Source organism: Metarhizium acridum (genome assembly GCF_019434415.1).
Source record: "Metarhizium acridum strain ARSEF 324 chromosome Unknown scaffold_587, whole genome shotgun sequence".
Taxonomy (NCBI): domain Eukaryota; kingdom Fungi; phylum Ascomycota; class Sordariomycetes; order Hypocreales; family Clavicipitaceae; genus Metarhizium; species Metarhizium acridum.
The window spans coordinates 365567-387973 of record NW_027094049.1 but is presented as its reverse complement, the minus strand read 5'-3'; the positions used below and the strand labels follow the sequence as shown (position 1 = coordinate 387973).

The window sequence follows — 22407 nt, the reverse complement described above, 5'->3', positions numbered from 1 at the left end:
ATTCGGCCTCTGACATGTGGACAAAGTGACAAATTCTTCCGCCCCACCATCGATCCCCGGTGTCAGCAGCACGAGTGCCACATCCACCCCTACAATTAAGGTATACTGGGCTAACCTCCGGTACCCAAGAAAACACCAGCTTTCCCCATTTCCCACCGACATTACAGAGCGACCGGCGAAGCTCATGAAATCTGCTCAATCTCCCGACTACACGCCCGCAGGACTCCAAAGATGGTAACGAACCGAGAACTGAATGACCGTCGAGAGCCTGGCTGCTCGGTTGTCCTTGCTGACAAGAAATATTTCCATGTGGGTGACTGGTTCATGAAGCGGACCCTTCGGCAGCACGAGTGGCAATCAGTCTCCGATAAGATTGTTATAGTTCCGCCAACAACGTATCCCCAGCGATGGAAAACCGATGCTGCAATTTTGCGATTCCTTCGAAAAGAGACAAATATCCCGCTGCCACCGGCAGAATGCACGTTTAAAGACGATGGGGCGTTTTATTTCCAATCACAATTTGTAGACGGCGTTAGTATGAAGGAGCTGGCGCAAGAAGAGAAGGAGGTAGTGACTAAGGAGCTAGAACGGCATGTAGCAACGTTAAAAGCCCTTCGATCAGATATTCCAGGTGTACCTGGCGAATCACTTTTATGTCCCCCTCAACGGGTCACTAACAATCAATGGAAGGTTAACAGCTGCTGGCGACCGATGAGGAAGAAAGGAGAATACGTGTTTTGCCACAATGATCTCGGGCAACATAACGTGATAGTGGATCCTGAGACACTTAAGATACAAGCCATCATTGATTGGGAATTCGGCGGTTTCTGGCCTGCGTGGTTTGAGAGGCCGTTCTGGAAGCGCCCTGGTCCAAGTGTGGCTGTTGAAGGGGAGGAGGACGATGTGCAACGATGCCGTGACTGGCTCATGAGTCACTGCGACGAAGTGGAAATTCCCATTGGTGGTAAAGAGCCAAGATCAGGTAAAGGCTGTCCATGATCTGGCACATGGGGATTGGATACGAGTGTATTGGAAGCTTATGTAAACGCTTTCGACAATTTTGACTGTGGACGATGATGGAAGTGTCGCGAAGCTGAAAGTCATTAGCACGCTCGAGAATTTAGGGGCAGGAAATGTGTTTTTGGAACATTCTCAACCGCCAAACTATTGCTATGTCAAACCTCCAAGATAGCGATATAGAGTTGGTTTGGGCTCCCTGTAGGTGTCCAAAGTTCATCCTCTCGTTCTTATCCAACCTCACACTGCCGCAAAGTGCTGTCCCTAGGAGGCTCCTCTATGCCTCCAAATCCATTGATCCATTAATGGCGCGCACACATTCATAGCAGAACGTCGAAAATATATTCCAGGTGAGCCATTATTGACGGCGAGGCTTGGGGAGCCGTTCTCTGCGCGCTAAATAATTGGCCGCACCCACCAGGCAGCCTCATCTTGAACCCGATCCAGCCGACTCAAGACGGCAAATTGGTGCGAGAATCAAGACGGCTGCTCACATTTTATTCTGGGCGAGGGGCAATATTTATCGGGGAAAATTGAGAATATTATTGAAAAGATGATTACAGGGATGGGGGCCCGTTAAGGGAAGGAAATGCTACTTTACGGCAACAGGCGGGTGGAATGATAGTGTTGTGCGGTTCGTCTATGTCAATGAGGAAGCTGGCTGGGTGTCGGATAAAACTGCCTCTGTTGATTGAAACACGCAAGCGCGTTTTGCCACCAGGTGGCAAGTGGCAACAGTAGTTGTCATACTGCTGCCCGGAGGCAGCAGTATTCCGAAAGTATTAAATATCTTGAGTTTCTAGAGTTTAGAAGGGGCAAGGAACAAGAATAATGATTTTATGAAGAAGCTTAGTTAACATGAGTTTCATAGCGTGACAGCTGGGGTTGAGTTGTGCCACCAAACCAGGTTTTGAGAATTGTACAAACTTGACTTATATATTTTCAGTAAATAATGTAAGAAAGGAACTGTAATATTCTTGAAATGTTTTTTTATCCATCTGGTCTCGGGAAAATTGAACTGCCTATGCAAAGCCTAGACGAGAACGTAATCTTCACATGTTGCTCTTGGCACGTTTTGCCGGTAGTAGCGGCCGATAATCTCGTACAGGCTTTGCGTAAAGGCATCAAGGATGAGGCCAGCCACCGAGTGCTGAATACATGATGGCTGAGTATACCCGACGTGTTCGGAAGGGCCACTGCCTAAAACAGTCCATCGTGAAGCTCAATGAAGATGGTGTCCCCGGGAGAGTTTTCCCGAAGAGCGTGCGTAGTGGAACTCTCCAATGGCGTCTGACGGGAAACTGTGGTCGATTTGAGATGGGAGAGGTCCGCATGATGAAGCCAAGTGTCACGGTCTTGACCGCCAACATCGGCGGCAGTTGATGCCACTTTGTGAATTGCTCAGGGTGCGTTCAAATATCGAAATAAGAGTCACGGGGTGACAGAGAGCGACAGATCCCTTGGACCGGCTTTCCTCCATTTCTTCCCGCTTTTGACTTGTTCGCTCCTATGATTCATCCAGAATGCCCACAAAGTGAAAGACATCAGGTACATCTGCGGCCTCGGGCTTGCGAATGTGATTTGAGGTGATGTCCAAATCAGTCCTAATGGTCAGATCAAGTATTTGTCTTTAATGAATTGAATGACAGGGTCGTATCCTGACTCTTCATCTCGCAATGGTATCTTCCGCTGGCAAGCCCTGCTTGGAGGATAAAGGCTGCAAAATAGCTGCAAGAATTAAAATTCAAGTATACATGGCCACGAATCGCGGCCTCTGGATCCGCTGGTCCGTCATCATCCCAGTCCGGGTGGAGAGGATAGAACTCGACGTATTTCAGCCCGTAGAGCAAGTCACTGTAACAATAGTCGAAATAATCCACGGAATATAACTTGAACATCTAGCCAGTAATGGGTTTTAGCCTAGGGCAGTCTCCCTTTTCCTGGGCTTCCAGCATAGCCTCATAGGCTCTGTAGACTATCCGTTCGTTACGACCCTCAAGCGCCCGGAAGAAATTCTGCCCCCCTCCCAGGGCGGTTTCGTTCGCTCTGGGCCTCTAGCATAGCCTCATAGACTGGGTAGACTATTGGGTCTTCCGGCATGAATGCTCTTCATCACGTAAGCGTGTCTTCCGGTCTATGCGTTGGCGCTTCAACTCATAGTAGTGATCGGCATCTGATCCTGTATGCGAATGTACTGATTCCTCGTCATCGTCCCAGAGGTCGCATTCGCATTCGTCCTCAGTGTCGCATTCGCATTCATCCTGACCGTGACATTCGCATTTATCCTCACCGTCACATTCGCATGCAACGTCTGAGCCGTCAAATTCGCTGTCGCCTTCACCCTCGCCTAGTTCTGAGATGTCCTCGTCAAAGTCAGCTCCTTCAATCTCACGGTCCTCTGATGTCGATAGTACCAGGCTGGGTATTCCATGTATTTCATTGCGACATGGTAATCACGATGTCGAGATGATTTAGGCTGTTTTCGTCCTATTGTTGGCTTTGGGGTTTCCCCGATGGGTGGAGAGATGAAATGGCTGCCAAGTTACGCCTGGCAGCAGAAATTGACAACGGTTGGAACCCTGCATATGGAGGACCAGTGTCCGTGAGAAACAAGGACCTGATTGTGGCTGATTGAGGTCTTGCGGGTTGACCGCCACAAATCGTCGGAGGATTGTCTGCGAATTATGGAGTATTTTTGGTCGCCCAGCCTTAATTGATATTTCCGTTTGTTCCTGGGATGTCCGTCGTACTTCCCAAAATACCATCTCGCGTTGATACTTTAATCCTTGGATTCATTATGCATTGTGCCTCGCGAGACTCGCTGGGAACTCTCCGTGTAACTAGTGTAGGATTTCTGTCTTCTTATGGAATGGTGCTAGTATCTCCTCTACGGACGGACTCTAAGCCGCCATGTTATTCTAAGGGTCGAGATGCTTTTCTCGCAATGTTCACACCCGAGGATGATAGCTTTGGCGTATTCATCATACATGCTTATGCAAGTACGAGAGAGACTTTTCAGCCATCTATCTATGCTGTAAGTCTGCTTATCCCGTAGACTGTACCTGCAAACATCTTCCCTTCCCTAAATCTTTCAGGAACAGTTTAATACACAGCATAATACCGCCAGCGAAATGTACTTTAAGCATATAATTATAGCTTCCTAGCTAAAAAATCAAGCTTCGGCCCACATCCAACACTGTGCCGAAAATGGAGTGGCGGCGCTACTGTTTGCTGATGAGGGGGAAAGCGGCGCTGCTTAGAAACTAGGCGGTTCGAAAACCAGGGCCAAATTCACATTCTTGTTTACATGACTGTCAATCGCCATTCCTGGCCCTCGTGACACTTCGCAATACGTCGGGACGCGGAAAATCACGCACGCCTTGACTCTTGTGTGCGCCGTGTCGATGAGTGTCGCGAATTGGCACGCAAAGTATATCGCAGCATTGGCGGGCAGAAACACACCAAGATGGTCTGACCAAAGCAGACGTCCATGTTACGCCGTAATTGCTCCACAGCGACCTTTCTGGGGGCGACGGGAGTGGCAGATGTTTGCAACATGCTCTTCTACATACCGAACTCGAATGAGCTGTATCTGCTCCCCCGGAAGTTGTTTTCCTGGGGTTAGAACTCAAGGTCGAGCTCAAATTCTTGCCTGCTTGTCCTTATCAGTATCTAAACGCGAATCTACCCGGAGTGTGGACCAGCGTCAAAAGCATCTTATCCTGCGTTGCCATGACTGGATATGTTGGACTAAAATATCGCGCACGTTTATCGACGGGCCACTCACCGCCATGACACTTGTATTCTGTCGATATGCTTTTTGGCGGCCTCTCTCCCACTTGTATGCTTTGAACACGTACGGAGCAGGAGGCGGAGAGAAGTAGTTGGCCGCTGACTAAGGCTGAGACAGACCCTAAGCCCGTCATCGAAGAATGACAATGATGGCCAGTTTACTCCGTAGTCTGGAACGGTTTGAGCTGCGCACTAAGGGGTCCACGGCCGAGCTTGCGAATGGCCAATCAAGACAGCCATCGTGGTGAGATGCGTCTCCTAGCGGACCTCGGCACGCGTGTAAAAACTCAACGTGCAAAGTGCGTCGATGATGATAAGGGGAGGAGGGTTTGAAGAGAGCCACTGGAAGTGCCAGGAAAAAAAAGTGGCTACAATTGAGATACGGGCTGTTGCTTGTGACACTGGGCGGCTCGAAAAAAAAAAAATCTCACTCGTCCTGGAGTGCAGAAGATGTGACGCTGGGAATACTCGGGAGTAGTCGTCAGACAATGGACTCAGGAGGCTGCAGACATCTGGCACAGCCATGACCTTACAAGTCAGTACGTAAAACCCAAGAGGCTCCGTGGCTGCTTAAGTGGGCCCTGCATGTGGCACCTTGGGCCAAGAAGCACCGTGCTTGGAGATTTTTGAGATTGAGGCCAACAGCCCTGTTCAGACTGGTTTATTAGCTGGACTGGCTGGAAAGTTTGGCGGCAGCAGCCGTCATCATCAGCTTTGGCTCGGTGCCTTTGACAATTCAATCCTAAACCCACTTGTAAATTGCCTCCGACCACCACGCCCTCTCCTCTCCTTATCGCACTTTGGCTTCTTGGCTTCTCTCCCTTCTCATCCGCTCCTTCCTGCCGACTACCGGTGCCGTTTTTCGTCCTCAAGTCGGAATTTTCAATCATCATTTCCAAATTGTATCACCTTTTTCTTCGTCTCCCTTCTTTGGTGGAAGCTCGACTTTTTTCTTTGTCGTCCTGCCTGCGTCGTCACCCCCAGGACCCTGTCGGCCCCTTCGGCCGCGCATCTCCAGCTCTCCCGGTCGACCTCGAAACGACAATAAAACCCTGCCACGCGGACGCCATTGCCGTCGCATCATATCAGTTGCCGTCGTACGGTATTCTCGACGTTCCTATTGACGACCCTAGCAAAGCATTCTCTTTCTTTTGCAATTCGCAACAATTGCACCGCAAAAATGTCTACCCGTCAGACCCGAAGGAAGTCTGCCAAGCTGCGCGAAGCTGCTGCAGCTGCAGCCTCAGCCGACGACGATCAGCAGCCCATCACTATGAATGGCAATGGCTCTGCTCACCACACCCCGGAAGCCACGGATATCGAGCAAGATGAGAATATCTTTCTGTTCTGGCCCAATATTATCGGTGCGCAGCTCCATCATGTCTTGTTCTTGCATTCTTGGGCGATTGCTAACACTCGCGCATCTCTAGGCTACATCCGTATCGTCCTCGCCATCGCCTCCCTATACTACATGCCCGTCCATCCGCGAACGTGCTCGGTCCTCTATAGCATCTCCTGCCTGTTGGACGCCTTTGATGGCTATGCCGCCCGCATTTTCGAACAGTCTACTCGCTTTGGTGCCGTCCTTGACATGGTTACTGATCGCTGCACAACCTCATGCCTGCTCGTCTTTCTGTCTTCTGCCTTCCCTCGATGGGCTATTCTGTTTCAGGGCCTGATTGCCCTCGACTTTTCTAGCCATTACATGCACATGTATGCCACGCTCGTCGTTGGCGGCTCCGACTCGAGCCACAAGAACATTGACAAGAGTCAGAACTGGCTCCTTAACTTGTACTACACCAACAAGGTAGGCAACAAGAATGCCGTGGACCGTCATATTGAGAGCGTGAGCTAAGAATATCTTCTGCAGAATGTCTTGTTTACTCTGTGCGCTCTCAATGAGCTCTTCTTCATCGGTCTCTACCTCTTGGCCTTTTCGTCTCCTTGGCTGTCTCCTCACCTGATCAAGAGCGTCGAAGAAACCAGTGGTGGTTTCGTCAACCCCGGCGCTCCAGTTAACACCTCGCTGCTCCGACAGATGTTCCCCGACCCCTTTAGTGCCTCTGCGCTAGAAATTGCCCGCGCCAACAAGATGGACTCTCTTATTCCTTGGGCTATTGCTGGTATCAGCTTGCCTTTCATGGTTGTTAAGCAGGCTATCAACGGAGTCCAGTTATACAACGCAAGCAAGTGGCTTGCCGATGTTGATATTAAAATGCGCAAGGAGAAGGGTCTTCCGCGCAAGAATAAGGCCAAACGTGTATAGTTTGGCTGCAGACGCGACGGTTTTGACCCGGTGCATGCGCCCACGACGACTGAGAATTCTACGACACAGATGAGCGGTGTGCGAACCTCGTTTGGTCTTGGCGGGCTGGTATGTGATTGGTCTAGGCTCCATAGACATGGAGGCACTCGGGGACATCTACACTTTTCTTCGTTGTTGGCGCAGAGATGCTTGTTTTGAAGGCAGGAATCGCGCACAACACTTGACTTTCGCTGCGGTGGCACGACAGAGCGCGCCCCACTAACCTTTTAACTGCATGAATAGGCGTCTGGAAATTTGGAGGGGTTGATGGATTGCGTATAATGCAATGGCAAATGCATACTCCACGGCTTTGGGTGGGTTTAGTCTAGGCACAAGGCAATATGCTCCGAGAGTCCCTATAAGGCAGATATTTTCTATCTTTACGTCGGATCTATTTCTTGGGCGGATCAATATCGGGCTTGGTACGGAAAACTATGGTTATTGGTCCTATTTATCTTAATTACAGGGAGAGTCTTTTGCTATTCTTCGCTTCTTCACAAGGGGGATAGGCTTGGTTTTATGTATTTCTTTTGGGGCCCTTGGCTCGCTTTAGCCTTTTTCTTTTCGATGGAAAGTAGCTGATTGCCTCTCGCATAAGTACTAATGAAAGGGGATGATGGGGGATTTTAACGAAAGGCTTTATATGGATATATTGCAATATGAGTGCTAAAAAATCAATCAATCCAACCTCTATTACGTACATGGTTTCTTTATCCTAGAACGTTCTGTTCTCGTAAGACGGTGCTAGGTAGTTGTTCTGCCGGCATTGGTACTGGAGGACGCAATCTGGCTATTGTCGGACTCGGACACGTCCGCGTTGCGGATAATGCTGCCTACAGCCCTGGGAGCTTCTTCCATGGCCTGCGAAAAGCCGTACCATGCTACGACGCCGACGCCAAGGAAGCCGGCTATGCAGCTGAATACTAGGGCTACGATACCTCGGGTGGTGAATCTGGGGTTGTTAGTGACCATGCACGGATATGAGATGGCAGGGGGGATTAAGGGGTTGTGAGGAGGGGGATGAGGGGGAGAAGCGTACCCAGCTGGGAGGGGGGCAGGTGGCTTATTCTGGCCGCTGAGATCAAGGTAGTCCTTTGTGTTGGCTGCTGCGTTGCCCTCAGTGGCAACATTGGCCTTTTGGCACGCTTGGAGGTGAGTGGGTGGTATGGAGAGCGTCTTTTGCAGCTCGGTGGGCGCTTCCACAAAGGTCGCGATGAGGCCGGAAATGACGTGCCACTCGATGTGGCAGTGGAACAGCCAAATTCCTGCACGTTGGTTAACATGTGTGAACTTGAGGGGGTCATGGGAATCGAACACACCTGGGTTGTCGGCTTTGAATCGCAAGACAATGTTCCCGTTGGGCCAAACGACGATTGTATCTCGGCGCATGGGCACCTTGGGGAATGTCTTGCCCGTCTCTCCGCCCTCATCTGCAAAAGTACCGGCCGACTCATTTGAACGGTAGATGGATTGGAAGTTGTGGCCGTGGAGATGGAACGGGTGACGGCCGGTGTCGAGGTTGTTGACAACGATCTGGACAATCTCATTCTTCTTTAGGACAAACGAATGCGTGTATTCGCCGTATACCCTGGGGTCATTGGCCATTTCGCCGGCACTAAGGGCTGTGTAGAGCGTGGGGACCTTGGGGAACGCATAGGTGATGTTGTTGAAGAAGGCGTAGTTGGCACCATCACCGAGGTTGTCCATGATGACATCAAGCTCCACGGTGCGGTCGGGTTCTGGAAGGAGTTCCATGCCATCGTAGGCTTCGAGAGTCATGTCGTCGAAGGCGTTTAGCTCGTCCACGATAGCAGCGGCTGGATAGTCTTTGGATTTGTCGTAGCTGAGCCAGCCGGTGGAGTTGTAGTTGAGCTCCTGGGGGAGCACATCAAAGAGAGTCTATGCGATTCCGGTTAGTTACCGCCATGTCGTATTGTAAAAGAGGTGGGAGGCTAGCCTACCGTGTCCATGCTTGCGACTATGGGAAAATTCGCAGATGCTTCGCTCTTGGTCGTCAGGAGGAAGCTCACTCTCTGAGCGGCGGAGATGTAAATCATTTCAGCTTCAGCGTCTTTGGTGTATACGCCGTCAACTTCCACGATTCGCATCTTGTGGCCCTCAAACCAGAGGTACTGGCCGGCAAAGGCACCAATGTTGACGACACGGAACAAGTAGGTCTTGCCGGGTTGGACAGAAATGGTTAAGTTCTGAGTGTCGTTCATGAGAGCAGCGTTAGGAACGGGCTCGGCTCCAGTTGGGTTTGTCTTGCTCAGGAATTTTGGCATGAGCGTTGAAATCTCATCATGGTACCAATCGGAAAGCGTTAGGACGACTTCCTCATCAACTTCCTTCTTGTAGGGGAACTCAGGATCATGGACAATGACTGGGCCACGGAGGCCGTCAGGATATTGGCCATCATTGTGAGAGTGGTACCAATACGTGCCCGGTTGGTCGATCTAGGACTCAGTTTCAGTGTGCTTGTTCATACACGTGGAGATGAATGGAATTTCTCGACTGCTTGACTTACGGTAAAGTTGTAAGTGAATGAGCTGCCCGGTGGGATTGAGCACTGGTTGACGCCCGCTGGGCCGTCCATGTTGTTGGTTCCATTCTGAAACAGGCCGTGGAAGTGCAGCGACGTCGACTGGTTTCCCAGCTGGTTATGGACATTGATAATTAACCGGTCCCCGACGTTGCACTCAATTGTAGGAATCGGCCATTTTCCATTGATGCCAATCACCGGTCGTTCAAACGCTGCATCAGGGTTGGCTCTAACCCAGGTGACGTTGAAATCGTGGTTGATGGTCGCTGCTGACGCCAAGCTCAGTGATGCAGCCAAGGCGGCTGTCAATCGCACAAGACCCGCCATCAAGATCCAGAGTTTAACTCGTTCGGCAGCTGAAGATCTTGCTCGAGATAATTTGGGGGGAAACGTGCTCAAGTATGGAGAACTTTTCTCATGCGAGGCTCACGATGTTGGGCGTATTTGACGACAGATGTGGTGCAGTCGCACCTTCCTAATCATCAAACGGAGCACTTGCAAAAATAAGCTCACAAGCTGCCCCAATGCGCACAGGTGAAAAGGAAAGAGCGGCCGACCGTGGATGTACCCTGGCTGCAGTCATATGCTTGTAGTCAAGTCTGTTCAACTTTGAGTTTGGACGGAATTCTCCTTCAGATGGATAAGAAGACCACTTCTCGCCCATTCCTCAACTGATTCAGGCTGCAGGAATCAGCCGGGATTCCCAGATACGAAGCTGGGCCGGCCTGTCTCCTCTGTTGGACCACCGCCCCGATATTGGACCGGACCAGGGCTAGAAATTGCAATAGTCTTGTTCCCAGCGGGTGTCCCATCTCGACAAGCGGACGATGCAGAACAGTATCAGCTAGCCAACTTTGGCTACCGGCGGCAATGCAGCACGATGATCCTTCGCTCAAGCCGCCAGTCCACACCCTCCCAACAGCAAGCTGGGATTGCTTGAGGGTTCAGGGGTTGAATCCTCCCGCCGATGGCGTTCTCTTGACTCCTTGATTGGATGTGGCGCATATCTTGCAACGCCAATCCGAAGAGGGGCTGCTTGGTGCCTCACCTGACGAAAAAAAAAACTCATTTATCCCTGGCCCATGGCCTGATTGATTGTGACTGATTGATTGATAACCGTAGCTGAAAGTCAACGACTCCATCTGATAAGCGGATCAATGGCGTCATGACCAAGTCTAGAAAGCTCCGGTATCGACTCGCTAGATTGACAGGACGAAGATCAAAGATGCTTTGAAGAGCATCACCGCCTTAACAGGCGTTTTCTGGGGCCATGTTAGGGAATATCTGATGATACGCTGGCGCACATGGCAGGGGGGTCCCATGTGGCAGAGAGTCATTTTCAGTTCAAAGGTTGGGAACTTTGTCTTCCCGAGAAGGGCAATTCGAAGCGGCCTCGAGACACATTCTGCGAATCGAAAATGCCTGAACATTTTCATCCCCGCTTTCGGAGGATCTGGCGTGGTAAGCAGCATGTGCATTCCCAATTGTGCATGTAGATCGCGCCGAACTTTTTGCGTTCGCATCTTGTTGGCACGTCCCTCGGTGCGTCTGCTGTGTTACATTGACTACAACCCCCCAAACCCCCTTATCTTCATTAGCAATGCGTCGGAAGACATTGGACCGTTATTTACGACAGAGATTTATAAAGGTGCTGCTCGTCTGTCAGCTCGGGTTGCCCAAAAGGATGGATCTCCTGTCCGACTCCCAGCTTGTGTGCCAACTATCAATATTTTGGCCCCCCCTTGGTGCGTCCAATATTTCCAACAAGTTCGACCCCATTTTACCGGCAGGCTTTTGCCGTGTGGATGCCGCGCTAATTGATAAAAACGGAGCAGCGGAACAAGATTTTCTCAACCGACGGCGTATTTTATCCCAGTCCGCCGCGGCTTGATAAGTTGGAGGGGCTGCTTGTACCAGGGCCGACTTCTTGTCTAATCAATCAAGTAGCCTGATGCGACGTATTTCCAGTTATATACCTACCTAGGTAGGTACTTACCAGCAGTGTGATTCTTTCTTATCTGATCCGAATCCTTGACCAGACAATATTCCCCATCTTTGGCCCATCTCTGGGTCTCTTGGCAATCACTTGGCCGCTTGGCTCTCTCGGCTCTCGCCTGGTGCCCTGCGACTGGTTAAGTCTTGGCATTCCTGCGACTACCAGCTTCTACCTGCCGCATTTGTGGTGCTCCAGCTGGGGAGGTTTTCGTCTGCCGACTGATTCCTGGTCTTCTTTTATCTGATTCCCCCCTCCCCCAAGAGGCAGCTTCTTCTTGAGCAAGATCGCTTCCTGACAAACACAACAAGGCTATTCCTCAACATGGCCAAGGACGTATTTTCAGTGCCAATCTTTCTCGTCGTCTTTCGAGAGACGTTGGAGACGGTAATCATTGTGTCTGTATTGCTTGCTTTCCTCAAACAGACCCTTGATGGACCTGAGCGGGATGTCAGGACGTACAAAGCACTTCGCCGCCAGGTACGTTTGACGCACTTTTCGTCACGTCTTCAAACCCTAATTTCGTGTGATAGGTATGGCTTGGTGTTGCTGCAGGATTATTGATCTGCATGGTGGTTGCTGCTGCCCTGATTGGTGTCTTTTACACTGTTGGATCAAATTCCTGGGAAAACAATGAGAACTACTACGAGGGTGCTTTTTGTCTCTTTGCCGCCGTCATCATCACAGTGATGGGTGCTGCCCTTCTTCGAATCGGCAAAATGCAAGCAAAGTGGCGCGTTAAGCTCGCCAAGGCTATTGAATCGCCCGTCAAAGCAGGCTCCAGGGGCTGCTTGTCCCACTGGCTAGAGAAGTACTCCATGTTCGTGCTGCCCTTCATCACTGTTCTTCGCGAGGGTATTGAGGCTGTTGTGTTTGTTGCTGGCGTTACCTTCTCAGCTCCCGCATATGCCGTCCCCTTGCCTGTCGTCGTCGGTCTCCTTGTTGGCGGCATTATCGGTTACCTTTTGTACAAGTAAGGGATGCCCAGAAACTATGGTATTGAACCGCACTCTAACATGCGCTCAGGGGTGGTTCTACTGCCAAGCTGCAAATTTTCCTTGTTGCCTCAACCTGTCTCCTTTATCTCGTCGCGGCCGGTCTCTTTTCCCGTGGCGTTTGGCATCTCGAGGCCCAACAGTGGAACAACGTCATTGGTGGTGATGCTACAGAAACTGGCAGTGGTCCAGGTTCCTACGATATCGATAAGAGCGTTTGGCACGTGAATGTAAGTGGCCAACTACGCAAAGCCCCTAACCATGCACGTCAACAAAAGGAACAGTTTGCTGACTGTCAACAAGTGCTGCTCACCCACTGCCGCCAACGATGGCGGCTGGGGTGTCTTCAACGCCATTCTCGGTTGGCAAAACTCCGCTACCTATGGCTCAGTCATTTCCTACAACGTCTACTGGATCTTCGTCATAGCTGGTTTCATCGTCATGCGATTCAAGGAAACCAAGGGCCACTGGCCATTCATGAAGGCCAAGGCCCCCGCTGCTCGGGAGGACAGCGTCAGTGGAAGTTCTAGCCCACAGGAGAGCGTAGTTGGGAAGTCTGCGAACATGACGGAGAAGACTGCCTCTGCGTAGTCAATCTCAAACACAACATACACAATTCCACCACTATTGGTGACGAGGGGATGAATAATTAGACGTATATATAGTGCTTCCAGCCAAGTTGAGCAAGTCATTAATACCAGTTGGCATATGAAGCGTCTAATTCTCACAGTTCCTCCCACCAAGATCAGGCCTCTGGTGTCCAGTTCCATGTATCCGCAGTGAACAGCCTCCTGGCCATCCTATCTGCATAAATAGCTCCCTCATACCTCAACCTCTGATCGGTCGCCAGGGCCCTGGTAAAGGCAAACGCATTGGGGCCCTCTTCCACGTCTCCATCGTTCCTCAAACCCCCCTTCTCATTCAACCACGACACATCTGCCCTCCTTCGCTTCCAATCGGCCAGTGCAAAAGCCACCACACCCGCACCTACCATGGCCGTAACATAGTCTAAAATGGGGTCAATTCGAATCCTCAGCCCGCAGTTTGTATGGTGCTTGTCAATCTGGTAATTGGGACACTGTTTCAAGGTCCCCAACAGCTCTTCTATATCCACCATTGACGTGTCCGGCACGCTGTCCACTGATGACGGCGCAAAGTCCACGAGGTGCAGCAGATCCTTTGACAGCAGGAATTTCAGCATCTGGCCAAACTGGAACGAGTCGCAGGCGGTGCTGGAGTCGTAGCCTAGTTTGCACTGGCGATTACGAGAGGCGTACAGGGTAAGGAAGTGGCGCTGAATGGAGGATATGGTGTCCAGGATACGTTCTCGACGATACCGGAGTTCTTCTGCAATTGGTTGGTTAGAGCTGGAGAGTGTAAAAAGAGCGCGCCCAAAGGGGGGGTGTGTTTACCTTCTATGCCTTCCGGGAGGTGCCACCATGCCCCCTGTACATCCTCCTCTTCGCCGTATACGCCCCAGAGTCGTGAGCCCCGAATGACTAGTTCCCTGCTGGCCTGGTGCAAGCGCATCGGCTGTCCCAACAGCCATGCCACGAGGATCTTCTGACGCAAGACCTTCTCCGTCTCCGTCACGCGTCCCGACTCGTCCACGTACGGACGGGTGTTGGTCAGGGGCCACTTGAACTTGATGTCCGTGAGGGCTCGAGACACAGGTGCGCGGCAGTCGAACCGATCTGCTAGCAACGCCAGCGTGGTCGCATACGACATGACGGCGCGAGTCGTCTTGATAGGCACCTGGTGGAGAATGCGGAGCATATCCTCAAAGACGGATTCCCTGCCCGCAGACTGCGTCGCCTCATCATCATCTGTGATTTTCACATGGGGCAGCTCAGCTGGATCTGCTTCGGAAGGCCTTACCTTTCTGGCAGCTAGGTCGGCATGGACAGCGGTAACGAGCTTGGCTTCCCGGAATTGCGGGTTTGTGAGCAAATTGCCAAAGTACTGCGAGTATGTCTTGAGCATGTCCAGCTGTACGCGGTATGCGATGGTGACCTTGGGCTTCAATGCCTGCGACGGCGTGGATTGGCCATTGAGACTGGCTTTGCGGGAGGCAGGGAGGGCTGCCTTGCGAGTTTTCCTGAGTGTCTCGGTGGATGTTTCGAATGTTACGGAAAGGATGATGTCACCTGTGGGTGTGATGTTGACGACGTCTGGGAGGATGTGTGGTTTGCTGGGTTTCGAGGGGCCATCGGAGGACTCGGCGTCTGCGGAGGGTGCAGACTCGCCCATTTTGCGGTTGGGGATGGCATCGGGGTCTGCTAGGGACAGAGAAGCATGGCCGTGATGGGAGATGGTGATTGTGGTGCGTGAGCTCGGAGATGTGCGGTGCTTGAGTGGCAACTCGTGTGCTCATTCATGTCTCATTACGAGATGTCGGGACTCGGGACTTGGGACTCGGGACATGGGAAACGGGGGTGGGTCCTAATTCGAGCCAAACCATCCTCTCCAGCGTTCGTCCGGCCAAGTTCTCCAGGGTGAGAGGTCCAAAGTCCCGCCATGAATACAAAAACTGCTGTTTTTCACACTCATCAGCCGTAGTCGTATATCCTGTAGTTCAATCTAATCTGAGGGGGGGTGCAACGATGTCCAGCTGCGTCCAAGAAGTCCAAGTACAAGATAGACCAGGCCAGGCCAGTTGGCGCTTTACCATGTTGGGCAGGGGCAGACACTGAATGCTGAATGCTGTGTTGAATCCACCCAACAAACAATCACAGTCCATGTCGATCCAGCCCAAGCTTCTTTGCCTCCTTTTGTTTAGCCTTTCTCATCCCGCAACGCCGGCTTTGTACATTCCTCAGGCCGACATCAAGTCCCGACTGACCCTTTGTTTGATCGGTTGGAAGCTCTCGGCCCGCAGAGCAACATCCCGCCAAACCACCACCGCCTCGTCCGCTCTGCATCGCAGGTCCATGGCTGTAGTTCGCAGCGGGCTGGCTTTTGTTAGGTTACCCAGGGGGAGCTGATGCGTGACCTCGCCGGGCTCTACTCTACAGCATCGTCTCTACCCCTCAATGGCATCCATACGACACGCCGCGCGGAGCTCTGCGTCCAGAGCTGCAGTTCACATGGCGGCTGAGGGGGTCGCCATGCCGACAGCATCAGCAACCCTTGTTGGCGCAGGTTCGGCGTTTAGAACCACGTCCGCAGGAGACACTACACGTCCGCGATTAAAACCCTCGGGGACAGCGGCACGACGGTCCCTGTCGTCGACCTCGGGGGCTCGTGGCGGCAGCGCATCCCGGCAGACTCGCGCGGAACGTCGAAGCACCTCTCCGCTTGTGACGAGCCGCCACAACTACGTGCCTGTGCCGCGATACCCAGACCAGCAACTGCGACAGTACTTCCACACGTATTTTGTCACGCATCTTCCCTCGTCGTCGCTTCATCCGGACTCGCACCGCACCATTGGCCCCGGCCACAAACTGCCCCGCGATGCGTCGACCCCCCATACACCAAGTCCCGGTCTGTCTCCCGCCGCCGTGTCCATCCCCAACATGCAGAGTCGAGACCTGACGGTGGTTCGCATACCGCTGCGGAGGGCGAAACACCATTTCGGCTCTGCGACGGCCAGAGGGAGCAGGCCGTATAATGAGGATACGGACCAGGCCGGCACGGTGGACATACCTGCCTTTGCAAAGAGGGGTCCCATGAGCGTGAGGCAAAAACCAGGCGAAGCCACCCCGGCAGACAGCGTGTTGGGCGACCCTCAAATCTTCTACTTTGGCGTCTTTGATGGCCACGGAGGCACACAATGTTCTCACTTCCTACGAGACGAGCTACACGGATACATCGAGGAGGCAGCCATTGAGTTTGGCCTGCAAAGCAGCCTGCGCAAGAGAAAACCCGGGAGAGACCAGCAAAAGCCCGCAATCGGCGAACAGCCGACATCGAAACAACGAGCGCTTGACTCCATTGATATGAAATCCGCCAAAGACGTCGAAACGAAAATGGACGTGCCCAGCCCGGACAGCCGCAGATTTGTCGGCGACCACCCGAACCACGGGCAGGCCCTCCCAAGCGCCAAATCACCACCAGCCGAGTCGCAGAACATCGACAAGGCCATCAGACTCGAGCGCGACCTCGTCAAGGCCTACGGGACCACCATAGGCGGCTACTTTCGTCGCTTCAACCCGGAGCATTTCGACACGTCCCCCGAAGCGGGCAAGCACGCCTCCATCACAATCGAGTCCAGCCTCGCGTACGCCTTCCTCCGCGCCGACCTGGACTTTGTGTCGGCGCAAGCTCGCAAAGCCGACCCGGACGACTCGGACCAGCCCCTCAACGACGACGAGATCCTGGGCGCCCCGCACGCGACGCCGTCAGGCCACGGCATCGGCGGAACCACGCGCTTCAAGGGCGGCTCGACGGCCTCGGTGGCACTCATATCGACGCCCACGACGGCACCGTTCTGGCACCCGGCCGCGCACTCGACCCTCGTGGCCGCACACGTAGGCGACTCGCGCATCCTGCTGTGCGAGACGGCCACCGGCCTCCCTCACCCCCTGACGTCGGACCACCACCCCACGACGCCCACGGAGAGCCGGCGCCTCCGCCGCTACGCGCCCGCCGGCTCCATGGTCACGGGCGACTCCTTTGGCGAGGAGCGCATCGCCGGGCTCGCAAACTCCCGCGCCTTTGGCGACATCAAGTCCAAGCGCATCGGGGTGTCGGCCGAGCCCGAGATCACCCGCGTGGAGATGGGCCCCGCCGAGTTCTCCTTCCTCGTCCTCATGAGCGACGGCGTCTCGGGCACCCTGAGCGACCAGGAAATCGTGGACGTCATCAAGGAGGCCAAGACGCCCGAGGAAGGGGCGCGCAGCGTGGTCGAGTACGCGACAGAGGTGTCCAAGGACGGCGACAACGCCACCTGCCAGGTTGTCCGGCTGGGCGGGTGGGAGAGACGGTCCGAGGGCGGGCTGGGCAGCATGGGCACCAAGGAGATTAGGGACATTAGGAAGGCGGAGGCTCAGGACCCGAGGAGGGGCAAGAGATGAGGTTCGTGCCAGCCTTCTTGTGTGACTGTGAGAAAAGTTTTTTCGTCATGCGTGGCCTGACGTTGGGTGTGGCGATTGATGAGAGCATTGGATGGAGTTTGCATGTAGCGACCACTAGATACTTGGCTGCATAGACGGTCTACTGATGATGTACATATAAATGGACTACTTGGTTGATGTTTTTACGATTCTGCCTAGATGGTTTGAAGACAATTTTTGAAAAATTTCGTCGACACCTCTTTTCTCGTCTCTACATGTATTTCATATCGACATATCTCATGTTCGCAGCCTCATTTTCCCAACAACCCCTGACTTCCTGAATTCCGTGAAATCAAATTCCAATCCAAACATAACTTGCGCCCTTGTATCTAATAGCGTCCCTGGCCGGGATACTGGTTCCAAGAAGGCGGCCGACCTTGTCCGTAAGGGGGATATCCCTGCGGGGGTGAGCCGCCGTACCCCGGGGGCGGCTGCTGCCATTGTCCCGGAGGCGGCGCACCATACTGCTGGGTTCCCGGATATCCCTGAGGACCACCGGGAGGGGATTGCTGACCGTAGCCCTGGTAATACTGTCCCGGGGGTGGGGGGGCATTGTAGCCTGCCTGGAAGGTATTGGATTCGTTCATGTACGAAGCTGCCTCTCCGCCTCCGCTCGTCGAGGTATAAGACGGCGGAGTGGGCATCTTGCTTGTCCGCGGAGCAGGAGAGTTGGACACGTAGTTGGCGGCCTGCTCGCCGTCATTTCCAGACATGGAGTCCAAATCGCGGGTGCGGACCTGGGACCATAGCGAGCCGGCGACTTTGCCGTGGCCGAGCTGGCTGAGGGCGTCAAAGGCGCCGTGGGAGTGGCCGCCTCCGCTGCTGCCCGATTTGGCGCCGTTGAGGATGTGGTTCTTGCCCGTCTTGACTGATTCCGAGGAGAGGATGCGGTCGAGTTCGTGGCGACGCGGGTGCTGGTCGGCCCACATTCGCACCGTCTGGAACATGTCGCGCTGGATTTGGATATTTTCGTTGCGCAGGGCTGGGTGGTGGAAGGCTCGGATGACGTCGTTGACGACCTCGTCTACGGGGACGTTGGGGTTTTCCCAGGCGAAGATGACGCGACTGAGGTTTGTGTGAGTGGTTATTTGGATTGTTGAGGGCGTGGAACTTACGGAACTGCGTATTGAAGGATTGTAGCGGCAACTCGGCCAGCACAAGAGTTGAGGACGTTGGTGAAGTGGTCCTTGGAAAGCATAGAGTGGGTGGGGTCAGAGCATCTGTTGTTCTCCCACGGCTCCAATTGGGACTTGGAGCTGGCGCTGATGACGCCGGATGAGCCATCCTTCAAAACTTTGGTGACAGAGTTTATGATGGGTCGGATGAAGGGAGCGAGAAGGCCCAACACAAATGCGGTCAGGGTCTCGCTGATGTGTTCCAGGAGCTTCTCTAGGCCTGGAATCTTGGCAATACCACGGCTGATTGCCTTGACGATCTTGTCGCGGAACACCAGGATAGGATAGATGCGTTTGGCGGTTTTGACGGGGTCGAAATCGGGGCTCATCCCCGGTACGACGTTGACATTGTCGGCACGAGTTCGCTGCTGGTTCTGCCGGTTCTCTTGCTCTTGGGCTTCAGAAGCTTCCTTCAGCTCTCTTGCCTCGGAGGCAAATCCAGTTCCAACATCAGGGAGCTTGGAGAGCAGCGAGATGAAGTCGGTTGGACCAGAGCCGTCAAACAATCCCCTGTCACCTGTAGTCACGGGACCGCTTCGGGCGCCTTCGGCATTTTTGAGAGCCACATCAACTTCATCGACCTCGGATTGAGTGAAGTGATCATTGGCTTCGCCAATCACGGAGTGCAAGAAGTCGACGGCACCAAAGGTACCAGTGACTATGGGATAGATCCTCTTGCCCTGGATGTTTATCTCGGTTTGGGTTCCACAGTGAGGGAACACACTGTGGTACCCGAGCTCTCGGAGAGCCAGCTCACAATAGTTGCTGTGCGCCCCAAAGTCCTCCAGGCAATGGAGGGCTTGACCAAGGCAGCGAAGGGCCTCGCAGAGATTCTCGTCCTTGCCCTTTCCACGCTCACCACAGGTGTAAAGGCGGCCAAAGTGGATACTGCGAGCAAAGCTGAAGCGAATGTATCCGGCACTGGTGGCCCATTGTCCCGTCTCGTTGGCAATGTAGTTCTTCATTCCCGTTTTCATATCGATCTCTGTTTCGACGGGCTGGACGGGACCGCGGAGACGGGGGTCAAACGTGCGGGCATCGAGGCCATCTGCGTACCCGCGGGGGTTGTCGATGTGCTCCTCTGGGCGGTAGCAGCCGAGACGTTCCTCGGTGACTTCGAATTCCTCGGTGGCATAGCCGAAAGCCATGAATGAGAGAACCCAGACCTGGATTTTTCGACATAGCTTGTTAGCTGTGCAGGCGCGTGCGATGAGGCTGCTCGGGGACTCACGAGGATTCGAATCGTGGCGGCGTTGACGCCCTTGAGACTGCCGACATCGACGGCTTGGGAGTAATCACGGAGCCAGTTTCCAAAGTAGGTTCGCTTGATCAACATGGAGGTCCATTTCTTGCCGTGCAAGAAGGCGACACTGGCGAGCATATCCTCGATATCTACAAAGCAATGGCTGTCAATATTTGGCGGGGTAGCTTGACGTTGAAATCAACATACCTCCATGGCGCCAGTTGTGTCCTTCGACCTGACGGCAATGGTGTCAGCCGTGCGCATTAGAACTCGACATTGGATAACGGCTTCATTCATACCTGGGCAATGGATGGAATGTTTCCAGCACCAAAGGCGGCAGCCCTGCCAGGAAGCAACACCAAGCAGACGGCGAGCACCAAGAGCCACGTGCCCCGCGGCAGAGAAAATGATGACATGACGTCGCAAACTACGGTCGCGGAAGTTGAAATGTGAGACTTTGATAAGGGCAGATGATGGTGGGTTTCGAGATGAACCAGGCGATCGCAGGCTAGACGCGATGAATTGGTAGGGGTATAGAGGAAAACAAGTTGCGATGACTTGGGGGACGGAGTAAAAGACCGGGACTGCTTGTCGACGCTGATTTCGACTCTGAGCCAAAACGCTGCTATTTTCAGCCCCGCAAGGAATCTTGTCTCTTTGCCCCGCCTTTAAACTTTAAGCATGCATCAATGTGCCGATGATCTGTGCACCAGGGGGCTGAAAACACTGGTTTGATCAATGCGACAGAGGCCGCCCGTTGGACGAGGGCTACGTCATTTGATGCGCCTGTTCACCCAGTGAGTGCTCAAAGTCCCTGTTCAAAGATGTAAAAAGCATTCTAATTACTATTGATTAAATTATAAAAAAAATTAAAAAAAATAAAAATAGGTTAAATAAAGGGTATCTAATAACACTACATTTTAGTCTTTTTAATTATTATAAAATATTTTATTAATTTTTCATTCATTATATTAAACGTCTAATAACTTATAATAATTTAAAAAATTTATTATTTTTTCAAGTGTAGTACGTGGTAAGTGATGAAGCTGTCGTCAAGCTGCTAGTGAACAAAGGTGCAAAGATTGATTCAAGGGATAGTGTTTATGGTCGGACTTCGCTTTTATGGGCTGCCGGCCGCGGTAATTAGGCATTGTGAAGCTGCTTCTAGGCTATGACGCCGAGGTCGGTTCAAGTGTAGTGAATACGGGCAGGCGCCTCGAGCCTGGGCTGTTGAAAGTGGTCATGAATCCATGGTTGAGCTATTCCTAGATAACGGCGCCAAAATCGACGCCAAGAATGCTGCTCTAGGCCATTACCAAGTTGAGCATTTGCTCCTATAGTCGAGCTTGACGATCTCTTAGGCATCGGAGCATAAGCACAGCTGCTACCCGAGGAGACTACATTTCTTGCATCTCGGTCATGACGTAGTCCGTGTTCCTTGTGGAAAGTTTACCTGGGAACTGTAACAATGCGTGCAGGTTGGGCTAGATAAGTATGCTAATTCGGGCCATATTCTTATATTTTCAGTAAATCATTTGCATGCTCGGGCTGTGCCTTGCTTAGAGTATCTTCAATCGACGCTTTCTCTTCTTTTCTTCTCGTGGCTTTCATCTTGGCTGCGTCGAATTGAGCAGTGGGCACAGAGAAGAACAACCTTCGGGTTCTAGTCGAGCCTGGCAATGGCGTGCATATGTATATCCAATAACTAGGAGTCGGTTCTGTCACTGCCACTTTTAGTTCCAAGCACTACTTTATCCGGGCACGCCCTGACCATGGCCACAGTGCTTCACATGTTAAAGGGGTGCGTGTGGAGGTAATAACACGCAAGTGCGAGATGTACGATTACAACGGCATAAGGGGATATTTGTACAATTGGGTGTTGAGAAGAACATGATGATTAGTCAAAGCATTACATAAATAAACAACCCGCTTATTTCCAACACTAGGTTGGCGCTATACGCCGTATTTTCAAAACAGGACCAATAAATCATCAATCTACAGCTGCCGAAAGCCTTACGGGACGGTTCCCCAAACTAAAACAGCATGACTTTGCAGGTACATCTTATGTGAGAGAGTCGCGTAGTAGACTTGACACACTGGCTGTTGGTTGTCTCGTAATTGCAATGTCTCCGGCGGAAGTGGTTGCTCAAATCACCAGAGGTGTAAAACTCGTGAATCTTGTCCTCGACACGAGGGTCGTCTGGCGGCAATAAAAGCGGAGCGCCAGCGCACAGAAAAGCTTTGGTGGTTACGGGAAGACCAGATATCCATGCTTCAAATAGATTTGCGTA

At 52.6% G+C, this 22407-nt stretch overlaps 7 protein-coding genes across 9 annotated transcripts; 4 read left to right on the top strand and 3 right to left on the bottom strand.

The window, feature by feature from the left end:
* The first annotated feature begins 18 nt into the window (after positions 1–18).
* On the top strand, positions 19–1844 carry J3458_021903 (uncharacterized protein). The gene is made up of 2 exons (XM_066122822.1): positions 19–590; positions 699–1844. The coding sequence occupies exons 1-2, from the start codon at positions 232–234 to the stop codon at positions 997–999; spliced, it is 660 nt and encodes a 219-aa protein (XP_065972042.1). The 5' UTR covers positions 19–231; the 3' UTR covers positions 1000–1844.
* A 3609-nt stretch (positions 1845–5453) lies between these two features.
* On the top strand, positions 5454–7745 carry PIS1_2 (CDP-diacylglycerol-inositol 3-phosphatidyltransferase). The gene is made up of 2 exons (XM_007815392.2): positions 5454–6616; positions 6680–7745. Exons 1-2 carry the CDS (start codon positions 5990–5992, stop codon positions 7073–7075), a joined length of 1023 nt encoding a protein of 340 aa, XP_007813583.1. The 5' UTR covers positions 5454–5989; the 3' UTR covers positions 7076–7745.
* J3458_021901 (uncharacterized protein) lies at positions 6234–10505 on the bottom strand. Its single transcript, XM_066122821.1, has 5 exons — positions 9642–10505; positions 9076–9570; positions 8434–9013; positions 8154–8379; positions 6234–8066 (listed from the first exon to the last, which is right to left on the bottom strand). The coding sequence occupies exons 1-5, from the start codon at positions 9981–9983 to the stop codon at positions 7859–7861; spliced, it is 1851 nt and encodes a 616-aa protein (XP_065972041.1). The 5' UTR covers positions 9984–10505; the 3' UTR covers positions 6234–7858.
* A 549-nt stretch (positions 10506–11054) lies between these two features.
* J3458_021900 (uncharacterized protein) lies at positions 11055–13307 on the top strand. The gene is made up of 6 exons (XM_007815394.2): positions 11055–11198; positions 11305–11401; positions 11492–12129; positions 12183–12622; positions 12676–12874; positions 12948–13307. The coding sequence occupies exons 3-6, from the start codon at positions 11974–11976 to the stop codon at positions 13233–13235; spliced, it is 1083 nt and encodes a 360-aa protein (XP_007813585.1). The 5' UTR covers positions 11055–11198; positions 11305–11401; positions 11492–11973; the 3' UTR covers positions 13236–13307.
* On the bottom strand, positions 13308–15150 carry J3458_021899 (uncharacterized protein). 2 transcript variants are annotated; one of them, XM_066122819.1, is made up of 3 exons: positions 14523–15150; positions 14057–14450; positions 13308–13991 (listed from the first exon to the last, which is right to left on the bottom strand). In XM_066122819.1, the coding sequence occupies exons 1-3, from the start codon at positions 14892–14894 to the stop codon at positions 13390–13392; spliced, it is 1368 nt and encodes a 455-aa protein (XP_065972039.1). In that variant the 5' UTR covers positions 14895–15150; the 3' UTR covers positions 13308–13389. The 2 variants fall into 2 exon arrangements, with proteins under 2 accessions (XP_065972039.1, XP_065972040.1); XM_066122820.1 differs by having other exon boundaries at positions 13308–15150.
* A 245-nt stretch (positions 15151–15395) lies between these two features.
* Positions 15396–17807, top strand: PTC6_2 (Protein phosphatase 2C 6). Its single transcript, XM_007815396.2, has one exon. The coding sequence runs from the start codon at positions 15677–15679 to the stop codon at positions 17657–17659; it is 1983 nt and encodes a 660-aa protein (XP_007813587.2). The 5' UTR covers positions 15396–15676; the 3' UTR covers positions 17660–17807.
* A 220-nt stretch (positions 17808–18027) lies between these two features.
* On the bottom strand, positions 18028–20695 carry J3458_021897 (uncharacterized protein; the record flags this gene model as incomplete). Of its 2 annotated transcripts, XM_066122818.1 has the most annotated exons (5): positions 20416–20695; positions 20324–20351; positions 20105–20265; positions 18814–20039; positions 18028–18763 (listed from the first exon to the last, which is right to left on the bottom strand). In XM_066122818.1, the coding sequence occupies exons 1-5, from the start codon at positions 20530–20532 to the stop codon at positions 18028–18030; spliced, it is 2268 nt and encodes a 755-aa protein (XP_065972038.1). In that variant the 5' UTR covers positions 20533–20695. The 2 variants fall into 2 exon arrangements, with proteins under 2 accessions (XP_065972038.1, XP_007813588.1); XM_007815397.2 differs by having other exon boundaries at positions 20105–20695.
* Between the last annotated feature and the right edge of the window lie 1712 nt (positions 20696–22407).